This window comes from Fukomys damarensis, unplaced genomic scaffold (genome assembly GCF_012274545.1).
Source record: "Fukomys damarensis isolate Sample0158 unplaced genomic scaffold, DMR_v1.0_HiC HiC_scaffold_16, whole genome shotgun sequence".
NCBI classification, from domain to species: domain Eukaryota; kingdom Metazoa; phylum Chordata; class Mammalia; order Rodentia; family Bathyergidae; genus Fukomys; species Fukomys damarensis.
This window is the reverse complement of record NW_022900928.1, coordinates 23,613,474-23,632,787: the sequence shown is the minus strand read 5'-3', so window position 1 is coordinate 23,632,787 and position 19,314 is coordinate 23,613,474. Positions and strand designations below refer to the sequence as shown.

At 42.4% G+C, this 19,314-nt stretch overlaps 1 protein-coding gene across 1 annotated transcript in view; it reads left to right on the top strand.

Annotated features, from left to right (window-relative positions):
• Positions 1-13,770: 13,770 nt before the first annotated feature.
• Positions 13,771-19,314, top strand: part of LOC104870026 — a 45,129-nt gene continuing 39,585 nt past the window's right edge. Inside the window, exons 1-4 of the mRNA XM_033763923.1 lie at positions 13,771-14,232; positions 14,690-14,785; positions 15,370-15,600; positions 18,999-19,021. Coding sequence (XP_033619814.1) covers positions 13,813-14,232; positions 14,690-14,785; positions 15,370-15,600; positions 18,999-19,021 — 770 coding nt within the window. The 5' untranslated portion in view covers positions 13,771-13,812. The remainder of the gene's footprint in view (positions 14,233-14,689; positions 14,786-15,369; positions 15,601-18,998; positions 19,022-19,314) is intronic.

Below are 19,314 nucleotides of genomic sequence, written 5' to 3'. Positions count from 1 at the left end.
GTCCTAGACTATATATGATAGAATTAACTCCTGAATGAACTGTGGTATATAAGCTCCAGGCAGCTTAGGGGCAGTTGAAGATAGAAGAGAATGGCCGAGAAGTTGAAGGTTGACTTCAGTATTTCCCCATTCACAATCCTTGAACTTTCCTTTCTGAACAAGTTCTTTTCCTGCAATGATGACTCCTCAACACTACCTTTTATGAAGCCTCTCAGGTTTTCTTTCTGCCCCTTGGCATTTCCTCACCTTCCAGTATCCTCAGCCTCCTCCTCATCCCTTGCTCATCATCCTTCAGGGCTCTGCTCTGTCAGAACATCTGGCTGCTTCAAGTTTCAAGTCTTCCTCCTGAGGTAACTACTGTCATCTCTGACCCTTCTGATGCTGAGACTGCTCGCCATTGTTTGCCCTTTAACACCTAGCACCAGTCCCTTCAAGAGTGGGAAGAGCACTGGGTATAGCCACAGGTCCTGTGTTCTTTTTTCACATGTTAAATTACTGAATTCCTTTGGAATTTATTTTCCTCATTTTTATATTTTTTCATTTATTTTAATTTTTTGCATCACTGCAGATCATACATAGGGGCAATTTACCACTGAGCTACATCTCCAACCCTTTATCTTTAGGTGCTTTTTTTGAGAAAGAGTCCCACTAAATTGCCCGACTTGCTTTAAACTTGCAATATTCCTGCTTTAGCTCTCTTCCCAGGTAGTTCGGACTACATAAATACTTAATACCCAGATCATTGACCTTTTTCTGCTAACTGCTCAATATAATTCTTTTCAGTATGGTTTGCACTTCCTGTAGTAGAAAAGATAAAGTTGTTTGGAAATTGCAGAATGTTGATCACTTTCAGAAAGTCTTCATACTAAGATCATTTAAAAAAAAAAAAAAGATTAGAACCCTGGCAGGTGATCCAAACCAATGAGGGTATCATGAGAAAATGGAAAGGTAAGATCCCAAGGGTCTAGAGACTGAGATTAAGGAGTCTGATTTACTTCCTTTAGATGCATCTGATCCCTGAAAGGGAAGTCATTTCCTTTCTGCTCTGTCTATTGAACCACATTCTAGATACTTACACTCAGTGAACACAGAAATGAAATGACCTCTGATTTAAAAGAGTTCAGTGTATTATTCTCAAGCCCTTGTTTCCTATCACTTCATAAATTCTCCTCAGTGATGTAACTGAGTCCCATGACTTAAGCCCTCACATACTGTACTATGTTGACTTACAAATCTATGCTTGAATGACTAGACTGTCCTTGGCATTTAGAATTTATTAATCTCATCTGAGTAATACTCAGGAACTGCTACCTTGATTTGTTTTTCAGGGCTGGGAATTGAATCTGGGGCCTTAAAACACTTGCCAATATTCTGAGTCCTTTTTAAATTTTTTTATTTTGAGACTGAATCGTGCTAAGTGGCAAGTTGTCTAGGCCAGCTAGGCTCAAACTTGGAATCCTCCTGTATCATCATCCTTGAGTGCAGGGAGTGCAGGTTTGTACCAACACACCTGGCTTACATGATTAAAAAAGAAAAAGTTTCTACATATACATTTCACCTCTGCAACTATCCATCTCGGTAAAGGGCCTTCCCACTCTCCCTACAGAGTATTGCAAAGATCTGTCTTCGGTTTTTTCATTCCAGTATGCTGCTGTTACTGTCTAATCATTCTACCTTAACAACTTATTTTCTTAGTCCCCTTGGATCTCACTGCTCCTCCGAGGCACAGTTTAACCTCAGCAGGCTGCTTTAGTAGTCTGTTCATCCTTGCTTTGAATCTTGTTCCAAACGCCTTATCTGATCCGTGTTCCTTTAACGCGTCCCCTAGGCCCTCTGCTCTGTTACTACAAGGACTGTCCCTGAAAACGCAGCACATTTCCCACATTTCTCATCATCTCCCTTCACTTACCAGCTTTCGTGAGTGTCTGTGGTTAAAATGGAAGCGAATACCTGCTGTACTGTATGCTTCATGGTGATTGCTAATCTCTGTCTACATATTGTCACCTAATTGTGTGGAAAGAGGAATAATTATTTCGTGAATCCATCCCTCTGTCTGTTCTAGTCAAGCATTTTTCTCCCTATCAAAAGAGACAGCTCTCCTTCCCAGGGTTAGGCATTTTTGTTGCTTCCAGGTGGGGTTGTTGTCCACACTAGGCAGTTTGGGTGGAGCCGGGAATTTCAGGACACAGGCCAGCTTCCACCTGCAGTCACCATGGGCGGTAAGGAAGCAGCTCTGCCTGACACCCTGGTGATGGGAGGCGCAGAGCACATCTTATAGGCCATCTGAGCCTAAGGACGGAACATCCGAGTAGTGACTAGTGACACATGTCTGTGCTTGTTTTGAGAGTCCATTGACCTCTTTGACTTTTTTTTTGTTTTGTTTTTTGTTTTTTGTTTTTTGTTGTTGTTTTGGTTTTTTGAGACAGGTTCTCACTATGTAGTTGAGACTGATTCGGAACTCATTATGTCGCCCAGGCTGGTCTTGAACACACAGCAGTCCTCCTGCCTCAGCCTCCTGAGTGCTGGAATTATAGTCATGCACCACCACACCCGGCTGACCTTCTCTTTGCTTGAGTACTGTTATGAACAATCCCATGATACTTAGCCCAATTCTCCCCATGTTGTCCAACCTCTGTCCTGACTTTTATCCTGACTCCAGACCCTTCTCTCTCTGCATCCCAACCACCTTATGAGACTGGTAACACTCTTCTGGTCAGAGCTCTTGGGCAGGATGTCTTGTATTTTTCTTTTCACCACTGTTAGGTCACAGAAACCTGTTGTTGCAGTTCCTAAGCTCTGTAAGCTTTTTCGTGTGCATGTGTATAAGGATTTAGAAATCAATCCATGACCTCTCAGTTGTATAGGTTAAAATTACAAACACATGGGTACACACACACACACACACACACACACACACGTCATTTTAAATTGATAAATGTTAATGATCCATAAAACATGCCAGTGTGCCAAATGGTTGTCTCTTACACATATAACTGTAGATATTTTATTTAGATATTTTAATATATTACTACGGAGTACAGATGTGTTAACAGAGTTACCAAACACATAGTATTAGTTGTAAAGGTCAAACACACAAGTACACACACACACACACACACACACACACACACACACACGTCATTTTAAATTGATAAATGTTAATGATCCATAAAACATGCCAGTGTGCCAAATGGTTGTCTCTTACACATATAACTGTAGATATTTTATTTAGATATTTTAATATATTACTACGGAGTACAGATGTGTTAACAGAGTTACCAAACTGATAGGTTGGAAAAGCTGCAGAAAACCGATGAAGATTTACAGATGTGTTCCCAGGCCTTCAGGTGTTCCCAGGCCACAGGATTTGCTGTTCATCAGCGAAGAGGAATAGATTTGCATTTCTGCCTTCAAAAATCGTCGGCTCTGCCTGGTGGCCTCGGAGGCCACGCCCTAGGCCTCGCAGGGTCTCCCGCGGTGCGGACCGATGCCCGACCGGCGCCTCCTTCTCCCGGCCCCGCCTCTTTCCCCCTGGGTCTTCCAGCTTTGGTTGTGGAGCAGCGGCCACAAGGCTTCAGATCCTCATCTCTGACCCAGGCCACAGGTTCCAGGTTAGTGATTAGGTCCAGTTTCAGGCCAGCCGCTGCTGTGCCCCCTGGGGCAGAGAGCTTGACACTCTCCACGGGGTGAGTCGGGGCTCAGGGTGGAGAAAGAGCGCCCGGGTCCCTTGAAGTTTGAAGTTGATTCAAGTCTGAGCCAAGAGCAGAGAGACACCTTCGCAGCTAGGAATAGGCAGGCAAAGGGCAGTGAGTATCGAACCCTGCTTCTGGATGTTAAAGCATGGAGGGGAGGCAGCCCTGGAAGATCTGCGCTCCGGAACTGCGGACTCCGGGCATCCCTTCCTCAGCCTCAGCCCCAGCCCCGCTGCTGCAGGAAGTGAGCACCATTTACCTCCCCCCCCCGGGGGGCCGGGCTTCTCTCAGGGGAGGGTGGGAGGTCAGCCACCACCTCCTCCCCACGCCCCGGCCGACCCTGGTTTTCTGCCAGGGCCAGAGCCCTGCCTTCCCTAAAAGGAAGACGAGCCAAGCGTGATTGAGACAAGGCCCTGTGTTTCTCAGAATTAATTTAAAACTCCTCAGATTTCCCTAAAGAACTTGGGTCACCAGACGCGTCTCACTTCTGGACCAGCCCTGGGGGTGTGTGTTGTACTGTGGCTGCCATTTCCCTTTCAGAGCGAATGATAGAGATACAATTATTTTTACTTCTTTATCTTCCTCACTATGAGTGAGTTCACTGAGGTTAGGAACATTTTATTTAATCAGTCGAGACAAATGAGTTGTTAAAATTATAGGTGCTAGGGCCAAGAATTGTGGCTCTTACACTTCAGGCCCTGGCCCTGTTACTTCACCTCTCTGAGCTTTCATTACTCTCATCTGAAATGTATAGCGTAATGTGTGTAACGTAAGAGTTTGGTGGGTAGTAGGTAGAAGTTTGAACACATGGAATGGCCGACATAGAAACAATCAAATTATTATTGTTATTGAGGAACTCTGCCTAGCTTTAAAAAATACCCAGCCAAAACAATACTTGAAAATAATGCACACGGGAATAGAATATGCTAAGATACATTATGTTAAGAATATGAACTCTATTCGTTGCATCTAAGCAAGTTAAAATATAGCAGACTTTAAAATGGAATTGCAAATACAGAAAAATATTAAGAGAATTTTATATTTTAGCTTTTCAGAAACTCAGTGGAGGGCTGGGGATTTAGCTCAGTGGTGCTGTGGGCCTGCCTCGAAAGCAAGGTCCCAAGATCGATCCCCCGTGCAAAAACAAACTCAGCGGATTATCTAACACTAACTCCAGGAAAAGATAATCTGTCCAGGGTGATACTTTAAGAATTTGCAAAATTATTATTGTAAATTTTTGAACTGCACAAGAAATAATTTTTGAAGTTAGAAACATTTGAAATGGATCATGTTTCAATTTAAATATTTAATGTTGCTCATATCAATTCCAGAAAATAGGTCAAGGTGAACTGTAACCCTGCTGTTCCCACAGGGCAGGAGGCCCCAGTCACTTATAAAGGTCGGTAGAGCCTGGTTCCCCTCCCTTAGGGCTTTCCCCTGGGAGACAGCCCAGCCCTTCTCTCTCCTCCCTCTCCCCCGCCCCAGCCTCACCCTCTCCCCACTGTCCTTTCCTCTCCATCACTGAACTTTGTTCTGAAGCCTTCTCTGAGGTGGATGTGCCACCTCTATGCTGATAAATGCTTCAGATCTAAGTTCTCAGATCTAAATCCACTCTGTAGCCCTCCTTCCCCCTTTTAGTGTTTTTTGCCCTCTACATTGTATCAACCTGGGAAGAAAGATCTTTTCCCTAATGCGCTGCGTCTGAAGCCTTAATCTGCATGACAGTCATCCTGGAGAGTTTTTAACTGGTCAGGGTGAGATGGTGCCCTGCATAAAGAGTGCCAGTGGATGCCACAGCTGCCAGTTTGCAGAGCACAGACTGTTTTGGGGCCTCTGCTTCCCATCTTGCTTAGTCAGGGATTTGGCCACTTTCATCTGGATCTGGGGTCCAGGGTTTCCAGGTCTGCTCCCCTCGCACCAGACTCCCCTTTTCTCAGCCCTTCTGCGCTGGTCCTGAGGGAGACCATCAGTGTTCTTGGTCTCCTCTGGGTTATGCTGTCGCGGGCTCGCTGTGTGTGGACTCGGTCACTTAACCCTGTTCCAGTTCTATGCTCCCCTCCTTCAAAATTGCTTCCTCCCCCAACCTAGGCTCTTCCTTGCCCCAGCGTAGTAATGATACAGGGGGAAGAGATATAACTCCCAAACCTGCTAGATCCCTGAAACGAAACGAAAGTGTGTTTCTCTAAAATCAGAGAATTAATTCTAGGAATAATGGAGGTTAAAAGCAGTAAAACTTTACTGAGGAAAAGAAAGCCTCTAAGAGAGACAGAAGGGAGACCAGAAAGTGGGTTGCCCACTCACCCCACTTCTCCAAGATGTTTTGTACCACAAAGCCATGTGGTGGGGCGGTACAAAGGGACAAAAGTATTATAAGACCCAATGGAAAATTATAAGGTGGGGCAAAACCATGACCAACCAATAACACTACAAGTAGTAACCCACGTAATTTTTTTTTTTTTTTGTACTAGGGATGGAACTCAGGTCCTGGTGCTTGTGAGGCAGGCAGCAGAACTGCTGAGCTAAATCCCTGGCCTGACCCACATAATATTGATTACATGGGGGTCAAGTGGGAGAGCAAGTCACATAGCAAGCATACTAGGATTTTCAGCAAGGGAGGAGGTCAGGGATATTTCCTAGAAAGGCTGGGCTAAGACCTTGGCCCCACCCAGGTGATTGGTATCTATTTAGAATATCAATCACTGTTCTTTATCCCTGGGGAGGCACAAGGGTATCCTAGTTTCTCTCCTTTTACACTTCTGGCCTTCAGTGAATGTGTCTTGATTGTCCTCCCTTTTGACTCCTCCTGGGTTAGCCATGTCTACAAGATGTCTAATTAACTTACCTATTTGCATTAGTATTAGATGGGAAGGTAGGGGGCTGGGAATGAGTGGATGGGGTTCAGTGCTGGAGTGCTTAATGCTTGCCTGCTAGGAATGGGATTCCAGATTCAATCCCGCACCACTGGAAAAAAAGAAAAATATACATGACTGATGAAATATAAAATGAGCCACATAGTCAATTTTAAATTTTGTAATCGCCTCGGGGACTGGGGATTTAGCTCTGTGGTTCGGTGGCCTGCCTTGCAGCCCAAGGACCCAAGTTCAATCCCTGGTACCAAAAAAAAAAATTCATAATAGCCTCATTCAAAAGTAAAATGGGTAAAATTAATTTTAATATATTTTATTGAACCCAGTGCATTTGCAGTATTAACATATAAAATCATTAAAATTTATGAATGAGATACTTTGGGTTATTTGTTCTTAATAAATCCTCAAAATCTGGTCCATATTTCATACTTTAATGCTCATTTCTTTGTTTTATTTTGGTTTTTTGTACCGGGAATCTGACTGTGGACCTTGTGCTTACGAGGCAGGCGATGATGGAACCATAATGCTCATTTCTGATGAAACACTCCTCAAGAGCTCAGTAACTACACACAGCTATCATTCTGACCGCTCAGTTCTAACTCAGGCTTCCGCGGTCAGAAGCCAAGCCTTCTCTTTTTCTCATTGCATTTCTTCTTTACCTCTCTCCCTTCTCCCCCTCCTGCTCCTTTTTTCTTCTTCTTGTCAACTCTATTGAGTTATAATTGTAACTGTTTGGTTTCAAATTGTAAGCATACAATTCTGCATATATCCAGTAAGGAACAGTGGGGAAGGAACACAGTGAAACAGTAGACATATTCAGGATTGTTCCTCCTTTCCTGAACACTCTCCCTCCCTCGCTTAACCTTGAAGTTGGTTTCACCTCCTGTACCAGCATCTACTATTCTGCACATTGTTCTGAGCTAAGAAGAGGTGGAAGGAGCCATTTATGTTTATGCCTAAGGAAGTTTGAAGAAGCTGCTTGTCTCTAAAGGTTTGGAGTTTTAAAGTTCCATTTTGTTCCATTTTGCACTGATAGTTACTGCATAACAACCAGCAGTAACGATATATAAAGGACATTTCCTTTACCCTCAGTTTCGTTGTACCACTTTGCAGTTTATCTCCTCTCACACCCTTGGGCTTTAGATTCCAGTGTTGTGCTTTCAAATGCTGCAGACTTGCCTTTTCTGGGATTTTATATAAATAGAATTATTCAGTTACTTGTCTGGCTATGTGGTGTCTCACCTTGCATAATGCTTTTGAGATTTATCCTGTGTGTATCAGAAGTTTCACTTAATTGATTATATTAAGCTTGTTCTAAAGTTGCCTTCCTGCATTTTAAGTTTGGGTTAAAGGTTTCGTTTTACATACTAAACTCTGACATAACTTGATTGTAAACAGCTTGTAACCTACTCTTATAAAAAGTAGCAGAGTCTCAGCCAATCACAGATGGCCAACTGTTAAAAATGTGTTCCAGCCAGGTGTGGTGATGCATGCCTGTAATCCCAGCACCTGGGAGGCTGAGGCAGGAGGAACGCTATGAGTGCAAGACCAACCTGGGCTACATAGTGAGTTGCAGGTCAGTCTCAACTACATAGTGAGACCCTGTCTCAAGAAACCAAAACAAGCAAACAAACAAAAACCAAGATATATCATGTAAAGGTCCAAGATCCCAATGATAAATGTAACTGTATTGTTTGCTTAATGGAGAAAAAATGTGTTCCAGTAATACAGCAGGAACCTTAACCAATCAGGCTGTTTGTACCATACTTCAGTTTCTGTATGCCACTTCCTTTTGACTGGCTAGAAATAAAACTAGGTTATATGGTAGAGTAGAGTATTCTGAACCATTTGTTTGGACTGCTTGCTCATTCTAGATTTACAAATAAATCCAATTAAGATTTGTGGGGGAGTCGAGGATTTAGCTCAGTGGTTCTGCCTCCTGCCTCACTAACGCACGGTCCTGAGTCCCATCCCTGGTACCAACAATAAAAAAAGATTTTTGGTATTCGGGACTGGGGATGTAGCTCAGTGGCACAACGCCTGCCTGGCGCGCACAAGGTCCTGAGTTCAATCCCTCCCCTCAAAAAAAGATTTGTGGGATCAAAATATATTGCCAGTCTTTAAATTATTAAAATTTATTGCAGAAAATGACACATTGCCATTAATCTCCTTCAAAATACTCTTCCCCTCACTTCAGACACACCTGTCACATCATAGCAACACTTTCTGAAAGGGTTCTTGAAGTCTTCTTCCATATCTTTAAAATGTGATTAAAAAAAAAAAAGTGCTGTACGATGAGTGCTGCTTCTGATTGCCATCCAGCCAAAAGGTAGGCTCATAAAAACACTACCATGAGACTTCCGGCTCTTCCCCAAAGTCAAAATGGCCGTAAACAGTAAATGTTTTGAGTCAGTTCAGGATACGGAGGTAGCCGCAACAGCACAACTAACGACACTCATAAAAGAGGACTTCCGGAATTGCTTCCGAAACTGATACAAATAATGTGGTAAGTGTGTTCTAAGCGATGGGAAATACTCTAAGGGGCATTAATGGCAATGTGTCTTTTACCGTAATTAATTTTAAAATTTAAACATTCACTATTTTTCCATCACACCTCATAATTTGTCTGTTAACAGGAATATGCCATTGTTTGGATATACCACAGTTTGTCCCTATACCAGTTAGTGTTCTTATGGGTGGGTTCTTTCTGTGCTGTTTTAATGAGGCAGAAACTTTTCCTCAAAAGAATTGTATGTTCTGTCTGAGTAAATTTTTCCTTAACCTAAAGTCTGCATATATGTGTGTTAAAGGAGAGAGAGTAGAATGTATTAAAATCGTACGTGTAATACCACCACAATTATTACTTTTTTTATTTGTTTGGTACTGGGGATCAAACTCAGGTCCTTGAGCTTGCGAGGCAGGTGGCAGAACCACTAAGTTAAATCCCCAGCTACCACAATTATTTTTGTGTCATTTTCCCCCCCGGTTACCAGGGATTGAACTCAGGACCTTGAGCTTGTAAAGCAGAGTGCCGCTGAGCTAAATCCCTGGACCCCACTTTTTTTAACATTACTATTTCATAAATTGGCACATGAGTTCCATACTCCAGTGCCAACATGAAGTCCAGCTATAAGATCAGTGGTAAGTTGTAATTTGAAATTGAAATATTTCTCATTTCTCATTGTGGTAGGTGCAGTTTTCAGCTCTGGAGAGCATGGGAAAGTCAAGAAGAGATTGGGTGGAAATCAATACGGAGATGCCTCAAAAAACTAGTATTAGAGGTTTCATTTGACTGAGCTATCAATCTGCTAGGTATTTTTCCAAAAAAATTAAAAGAATCATACCACGGTGATATGTGCATACCCATGTTTGTAGCGGCACAAGTTTGTAATAGCTAAAACTTGGAAACAGCCCAGTTGCCCATCAATTGGAGACTGGATAAAGAAGATGTGGTTTTTCTATAAAATGAAATACTACTCAGCCATAAAGAATGAGAAACTAGAGTCACTTATAGGAGATGGATACATATTGAGGCCGTACTCTTAAGTGAAATAAAATAGGACACACGTGTAAATACCGAATAGTTTCTCTGGTGTGAAAAATAAAGTGTAAATAAGGTTCAAATTGTATAATTGATAATGTGAAATAGGAAGAAAAAGGCTAAAGGTGTAGGGAAAGTGGGAAGGGTAGGGTAAAGGAAAGAAGGAAATGGAAAAAATGGAAACAAAGTCTTTGTAAATAGGGAAGGGTGGAGCCCCAGGGTGAAGAAGGCAGGGGAATGGGGAAAAAAGAACCAAGGTACATCATGTAAAGGTACAAGATTCCAATGATGAATGTAACTGTACTGTACACCTAAAATGTACCAATAAACTCAATGAGAAAATTATAATATGTATAGCAAGAAAAAGAAGAGATTGGGTCCCTGCCTTTGTAATGCTAATTTAGCAAAGACGACAGACTCTCATCATGTATGTGCTAGGTGAGTTGACAGGAGATACTAACAAACCAACTAAATGCTCACTTTCTGCAAGTGTGGTTAATTTTGTTAAACAATACCTCAGTTGATAGGTGATACCAGTTAGTAATACTAATTATGCATTCAGTTAGTTAACTTGTCTGCAATTACATTTTGCACCCTTTATAGAGAAGAGGCAGGTGAAGAAACTGGCAGAGCCCTAGCTCTATAGTCTGGGTGTCTACATTCAAATACCTGCTCAACCATAAAATGAAGTTAAAGGGATATTCATAGCCTTGTTAGAGGTGTTACTGCATTACTCTTGTGGGTGGGTACCCGGGATCAAACTCATAGGAGCACCACAGAACACTAGATGACATCACTCAGGCCCCCTTCTTGGTGCTCTAGTTCCTGTGACAGTACCTCACAGTAGTCCTGCTCAGCTGTGCTTGTTATATCTTTCTTTCTTTGGGGCATTTCCTCTGATAGGCGTGTTCTTACTGGCAGGAAGTTAGATTTCCTTAAACACACCAGGCCCTTGTGATGAGGGAGAATTGGTATAGTCTATAGGTCTTGGGCCTACATTGAATCATTTTTGTGTCAGTGCACATCTGCGTTTGCTGGGGACCAAAGACAAATTAAGGAATTCCACCTGCTCCCAGATACCCTGTTTCCTATCCGAGGACCAGAGTTAGTTCACTATCAATGCACAGTGTGCACTGCTTTTTCTGTAACCCAAATGCAACTGTAGCTAAGCAACCAGAACAAATATCTCCAGTGAGAATAAGAAGTGTATGTTCTCACTGTGATTTCAAACAATATTAAACTTATAGGAGATGGATACATATTGAGGCCGTACTCTTAAGTGAAATAAAATAGGACACACGTGTAAATACCGAATAGTTTCTCTGGTGTGAAAAATAAAGTGTAAATAAGGTTCAAATTGTATAATTGATAATGTGAAATAGGAAGAAAAAGGCTAAAGGTGTAGGGAAAGTGGGAAGGGTAGGGTAAAGGAAAGAAGGAAATGGAAAAAATGGAAACAAAGTCTTTGTAAATAGGGAAGGGTGGAGCCCCAGGGTGAAGAAGGCAGGGGAATGGGGAAAAAAGAACCAAGGTACATCATGTAAAGGTACAAGATTCCAATGATGAATGTAACTGTACTGTACACCTAAAATGTACCAATAAACTCAATGAGAAAATTATAATATGTATAGCAAGAAAAAGAAGAGATTGGGTCCCTGCCTTTGTAATGCTAATTTAGCAAAGACGACAGACTCTCATCATGTATGTGCTAGGTGAGTTGACAGGAGATACTAACAAACCAACTAAATGCTCACTTTCTGCAAGTGTGGTTAATTTTGTTAAACAATACCTCAGTTGATAGGTGATACCAGTTAGTAATACTAATTATGCATTCAGTTAGTTAACTTGTCTGCAATTACATTTTGCACCCTTTATAGAGAAGAGGCAGGTGAAGAAACTGGCAGAGCCCTAGCTCTATAGTCTGGGTGTCTACATTCAAATACCTGCTCAACCATAAAATGAAGTTAAAGGGATATTCATAGCCTTGTTAGAGGTGTTACTGCATTACTCTTGTGGGTGGGTACCCGGGATCAAACTCATAGGAGCACCACAGAACACTAGATGACATCACTCAGGCCCCCTTCTTGGTGCTCTAGTTCCTGTGACAGTACCTCACAGTAGTCCTGCTCAGCTGTGCTTGTTATATCTTTCTTTCTTTGGGGCATTTCCTCTGATAGGCGTGTTCTTACTGGCAGGAAGTTAGATTTCCTTAAACACACCAGGCCCTTGTGATGAGGGAGAATTGGTATAGTCTATAGGTCTTGGGCCTACATTGAATCATTTTTGTGTCAGTGCACATCTGCGTTTGCTGGGGACCAAAGACAAATTAAGGAATTCCACCTGCTCCCAGATACCCTGTTTCCTATCCGAGGACCAGAGTTAGTTCACTATCAATGCACAGTGTGCACTGCTTTTTCTGTAACCCAAATGCAACTGTAGCTAAGCAACCAGAACAAATATCTCCAGTGAGAATAAGAAGTGTATGTTCTCACTGTGATTTCAAACAATATTAAAGTCAGTCATTGTCTCTGTTTCCTTATGAAAGGACCAAGAAGCATACATTTATGCAGAGTTGTCCTACGAGGATAAAGAAAGCATGAGAACACACCTGTAATCCCACCACTCTGGGAGGTTGAGACAGGAGGATTGCAGATTCCAGCCCAGCCTAGGAAACTAGATAAGAGAAAAAGGGGGCTGGGGGGTGGATATGGCTCCTTACAAAGGCCGAGTTCAATAACAAGTACTGCCAAAAAAATAAAAAAGTATGAAATTGCAACTAATTACAGAAGAGTTAAAATATTATCCCTCCTTATTGTAGTCATTCCTTTTTCTTTGTACTTTCCTGAGAAGGTAAGCAGGAGGGTGATAGTTCTCTGGAACAGAAGTGGACAGATTTTCACAACCAGCAACTTTGACTTCGGAGATCAGACACCAGAGAATGATATGATAGCAAAGAGGTAAAAAAAAAGTTCACACAAGAGGTCTGATCATCTTTGAAAGAGTATGAAGTTCCACCTTTTCCTTCATCCAAATTGAAGGCCTATGCATCAACCACTGTAGTAGCTGCTGTGGATACAACATAAATAAAAAAACAAAATGTCTGATCTTATGGGCATAGCATTCCACAGCGGGGATTCAGACAGCGGAGATACGAGGCAGCAATAAAAACACATCTGGTCAGTATGCAGAGAGTGATTGTGTGCTAGCCACAACTTAGCCTAGGCAGAGCAGACCCTCCTGATGAGGAGATAAGAAGTGAGTTGTGCAACACCAGGATAAAGTTGCGGGAAAACTAAACGCAGAAATCCTGAGGCAGCAGTGTGTTTGGGTACTTTTAATACTGAGAATGTGTTTTGGTGGCTTAGGGAGAGGTCAGGCAGATGAAGAATCACACAAGGCCCTTCCTGTCCAGGTCTGTTTGTTCCTCCACCCAGTGAGAGTAAATGAAATTCATAATCATTGGCATTGGTTTACTAATTTGTGAAATTAATGTCTCTTGAGTTGGGGTAATGAAAGTGTTGGAAATTAGAATGAGAAGCCCTTGTTATTCCAGGTGTCTGACCTCTGCATGACACAGCACAGTAAGCATCCCTTTATCTTCTCTCTTTTTATCCTAATCCTTTTTTTGTTTGCTCTTCTCCCTAGGATTCCATAAGTAGGAGCCATCTTAGAAGTCAGATCTGGATAGGCAAGAGCCAAGAGAACAGCTACAATGACTTCAAGAGTTCTGGTGGACATCCGAGAGGAGGTCACCTGTCCCATCTGCCTGGAGCTCCTGACAGAACCTTTGAGCATAGATTGTGGCCACAGCTTCTGCCAAGCCTGCATCACAGAGAACACTAAGAAATCAGTGACCAGCCAAGAAGAGAGCAGCTGTCCTGTGTGCCAGACCAGCTACCAGTCCCAGAACCTGCGCCCTAATCGGCACCTGGCCAACATAGCAGAGAGGCTCAAAGAAGTAATATTGGGACCAGGAAAGCAGCCACAGGTCATTCTTTGTGCACGCCATGGAGAGAAACTCCAGCTCTTCTGTAAGGAGGATGGAACGCTAATTTGCTGGCTTTGCGAGCGTTCTCAGGAGCACCGTGGGCACCACACATTCCTCATGGAGGAGGTAGCCCAGGAGTACCAGGTATGAGCCCAGGATGGGGAGGAATGGGGTCCTTGGTAGGAGATTTTTAAGTTTGCATTGTGCTTCCATCTGATTTCTTTTCATTCCTCTCATTTACCTGGGATCTGAACCTAGAAAGTGCCCGCCCTCCTGAACAAGTGCAGAGGTGTTGTCTCTTACTTACTGCACAGGATTTAGTAAAAGGAGCTGCTTGGGGTAAAGCTGGAGTGCTCCGCTGGGTTGAGTGTGGGAGATACGTTGGCAGTAAAAGTGCTTTGGAGTCAAGTTCTTGCCCCAGGAGAAGGAAAATCAGCCCGTTCCATCCCTTGTGTTTAAAAGATACTTTGGTCTTCACAGTTTTTTATCTCAGGACTGGACAGGCTTCTGCGGTCAGCACAGACTGCCTTTGTTTAGTTCATGTTTTGGTTCTGAGACAGTTTTAAGCTTCACCCTGCTTGACCTGATGTTCTTCCTCCAGCACATGTTCCAAGAGTCCCTGAAGAAGTTGAGGAAAGAAGAGGAGGAAGCTGAGAGACTAAAAGGTGTTATCAAAGAAAAGAGAGCATCGTGGAAGGCAAGAAAGTTTTCATTTTAGGGTGTCCTAGGAAAGGAGCCAGGGGATAGGAGCAGAGGGCAAAGAAGCCTGGTCCTATCTCTGTCCTGACAATAGAGCTGAAAGGACTCCCTTGGCCTGGTGCTTCATTGCAAACCTTACAAATGAGGACAAGGCTAGGGTTTAAACAGCTAATGTATTTCATGGAAACTTGGGTTTTTGATATAGTTGCATAAGAGATAAGCTAGGGCCAGTGGTAGCCCCTCATTCATAATTCTGGATCATAGTTTACTGTTTCCAATCTCTGTTCTTCTGAAAATGCTAAGTTAGTCACAGGCTGCTAATTCCTATCTAGTACTCAAAATTGAAAGGGGAGGCTGATGCAGAGGTGTGAGAGGTTAGAGAGGCTGCCTGAAATCTAGACCTCACCCAGAAGTCACAATCTGAATCTAAAAGAGTTAGCTGAGGCAGCCTGAGGCTAATGACCTGGGAAGAGCAGAAGGGAGAAAAAGGGAAGATGGAATTCCACAGGCAGCGTTTCTCCTCTCCATGGAAACCAGCCTGAGTCACCCATAGCAGCCTCTTTTTCTTCCCTGATGTTGAAGAATCAGATGGAGCCTGAGAGACACAGGATCCAGAAAGAGTTTAATCAGCTGCGAAACATCCTGGACAGAGAGGAGCAGCGGGAACTGAGGAAGCTGGAGGAAGAAGAGAGAAAGGGGCTGAGTGTTATAGAGAAAGCTGAGGGTGAGGTGACCCGCCAGAGCCAGGCCCTGAGGGAGCTCATCTCAGATCTGGAGTACCGGTGCCAGGGCTCCACAGTGGATCTGCTGCAGGTAAAACTTGTGTGGCCCCCACCCCATCCCCCACATCTTAGGGTCCAGGAATAAATAACTTTCCTTTCTTTCTGGGACCTAGGACTATCATCCTGGTGAAGGTAGAAAATGCCTCTTCCCTTCTGAACTGTGCAGAGGTCGTGGGGCAAACATCAGACAATTTCAGAGTGCACAGCCCTGTTTTTTATTACTTAGGACAATTTGAAATTGAGGTCTGTTTCATCCAGTGATGTTCTGTGGGAGTGTCCTTCAGTCAAAGCACTATTGATACTTTGTGCTAGATAAATGTTGTGAGACCCCTATACGTAATAGGATATTTAGGAACATCCTTGGTCTCTACCTGCTAAATCTCCAAGCACTCCAGCCGGATATAACCGTCAAAACCCCTCCTGACATTGCCATGTATCCCCAGGCAGGGCTTGGCTAATTCCACCCCAATAGAGAACCACTCTTCATTAGGTACCGCTTGTCTGTGTTGCTGTACAGGGAGTTTGTCGTGTAGTTTTTGTTCACTTTAGTCACGAGAAAACACATCAAATACAAGTTTTTAAAGATTATGTAATACCAGCCCTTCTCTCTAATCCCTGTCTTCCCTAGGGCAGAATCACTTGACATATTGGAATTATAAATGTTTAAGTATTTAAATTTGGGGCTGGGCTTGTGTGTGTGTGGTTTAGAAGGCTGCAAAATATTAAATCTGCAGAAATCTGGGAAATTTGAACTGAAGTTGAAACTTGAAGCGAGGGTGGAATTTGAATAGTGTCACTACAAACTCATAGCACAGTGTACCGTGAAATATCCTGGAGCCTTCAGGCTGTTTCTTTTTTTTTTGTTTTTGTTTCCTTCAATTAAATTTTTTTTTAATTTAATTTATTGGTACACTCTAGGTAGACAGTACAGTTACATTCATCACTGGGATCTTGTACCTTTACATGCCAGTTCTTGGTTCTCATTTTTTCCCCTTGTCCCCACCCTCCCTTCACTCTTCTCTCCCCTCCCCCCCCTCCAACACTTTAATTCCATTTTTACATTTTCTCTCTCTTTTTTTTTTTTTTTTTTAGGCTGTTATTTTCTGTTTTCCTTCTTGCCTTCCTCCTGCACTTCCTGTGCTATGGAGTAATTATTTTCTTTACTTATTTTGAAGTGCTAGCATTGGAGTCATGGAATTGTAACTTTCCAGGTATTAGGTTTTATTCTTGTTTATCCTCATTTTTTTTTTTTTTTTTTGAAGTAGGGCTCGAACTTGGGTCCTTGTGCTTGTGAGGTTGGCGGCAGCCCCTTATCCTCATTTTTGATGTTGTTACTCTAATATTTTCTCCTTCACCCTTTTCTAGCTCCTCCACAGATTCCTCAAACTCTAAACGTTTTTCCTTAATTGCAGAGGAATCATCTGTTTATACTGCTAGTTCAGGTAGTTCATGCTCATTAGTATGACTAATGTTGTGTGGATGTTTAAAAGTTTTATTTCATTAGTGTGTGCTTGCAGTACATAATGATTACATTCCTGTGAGGAATTGGCACAAGTGCCTAGCACTTCTCAATTCTCTTTTTTCCCTTTCCCCTCTACCCTCCTCACCTTTTTTGCCAGCATCAGATTCATTTATTTATCTTATAAGTCCTTATAAAGTTAATTATCATACATACAGATTAACTGCCAGACTGCATTTTATTTTATTTTAATTTTTTGGTACCAGGGATCAAACTCAGGACCTTGCTCTTGCTAGGGAGGCAGCATAACCACTGAGCTAAATCCCCAGCCCCAGACTGCATTTTTTTTTTTTTTTTGAGAATTTTTCAGTTTAATCTTGGCTGTGTCGATATTTAACAATAATAATTTTTTCCTTCTCATTGAGTTTATTGGTATATTTTAGGTATACAGTACAGTTATATTCATCATTGGGATCTTGTATCTTTACATGACAGGTCTTGATTCTCATTTTTTCCCCTTACCCCTGCCCCCCTCCTTCCTTCCCTATTTACAGATACTTTATTTTCATTTTTTCAGACTGCATTTTTAATTGAATGTTATCTGATGATTGATTCTCTAGAATTCTCCTCTCCCAGACATCTTGGTTCTCTTTTCCACACCTTTATTACATGGTTGCTCATTAAAAGTTGATCCCCAAGGTATAAGCTTCAAAATGAGCAGTGAGAATCAAACCAGTGTAAGAGAAAGAGCCATGTAGTGGCACACTGGTTTGATCAGTTAAATTCCTCAGGGCAGCCATGATTTAGGATATAGTTCTGCTACTTGGTATGAATTAATACCCCCAATGCCTCCACTGTTTTCTGTCTTAAACTCATTTCAAGTTGTGTTCTGAGAAACATAGCCCAAAATAACCCCAATACAGAGAAAATTGTTATCCTTGTGGAATATAGATTGTTGACTTTGTTTCAGGCTGAGGTACAGAGCAGAAGTTAGAAAGCCAACTAGGCCAGGGATTTAGCTCAGTTTTTCTGCTGCCTGCCTTGCAAGTGTAAGGTCCCAAGTTCGATCCCCAGTACCAAAAAAGAAAAAGAGGTGAAAAGTATGTCAAGTAGGCAAAAAATCTCTTAGGGCTGGGGATTTAGCTCAGCAGTTCGGTGGCCTGCCTTGCAAGTACAAGGACCCGAGTTCAATCCCTGGTACCAAAAAAAAAAAAAAAGAAAGCCAAATAGAAGACAGTGGGGAAGTTTTACTGAAATGAGCCAGGCAGTGAGGGTGATGAAGGTGAACGGCAGGTGGCTAAAAGAAGTTGAGAGCGTGAAGTGAACTGGTTTGATGACAGATGGACTGTCGTGAATATGCAGTAGTTTTTATGCAATATTTTGTCTGAATTGGGATGAGGATGCTAATGTCATGCAGGAGGATGGAGACATGAAGACTAACTTTTCTTTAAAATTTGAAGTTCCTGTGTCTTTTGCGGGCGGTTTAAATCTGAATCCTGAGAGAGGCCTCCGCAGAAGAACAAGTTTGAAAATCTTGCACATGTTGAAAATCAAGAAAACAGTTGAAATCGGTGGTGAGGTAGACGATTAGAGGAGGTGAAGTTCAGGAGACAACTGTATTTTAAGCCTGTGTGCTTAACGTTTTCAGCAACCAGAATAGAATGTAAGCTTCTCAAGGACAGAAGTTATCACCCTGTCATTGTCCAGGCCCAGGCACAGTGTATGGCAAGTAACAAATGATACAGATACGTTACCTCACTCTTACACATTTGTAACAAATAAAGGAATCATGAATTGAGTCATTTCCTGGTGTATTCCAATGGGTTTTCAGGGACAGTCTGCCGTGGATCCTTATCTTTACTTTGTGGCCTCCACATTTGGATTAATTATTCTACATTGCTATCATAGTGGTAGAAACGGGATGAGGTAACCTATTACTCTTTGATGTAATCTGTCTTTTTCCTCCCTAGGATGTGAATGATCTCGCACAAAGGTATGTGTAAGAGAATACGAGATTGTGCTTTTAGATTGCCAAGAGCTGCAATTATCTTGTAGTTAATGGGAAACGGGAAAAGAGTCATAGGACAGACACTGGTGTCTCAAGTGCTCATTGCGAGACTCTGGGGATCCTAAAATAAAGGAAATGGACGAGCTTCCATGCTAGGAGAGTTTGGATGATGGGCCACTAGGAATGAATGGTTGTGGTGTCAATGATTCCCATAGTACCCTGTCACATGTGACCACGTTTCCACAAACCTCTGCCTGTTTTCAGCTCTGGTTCTTGTA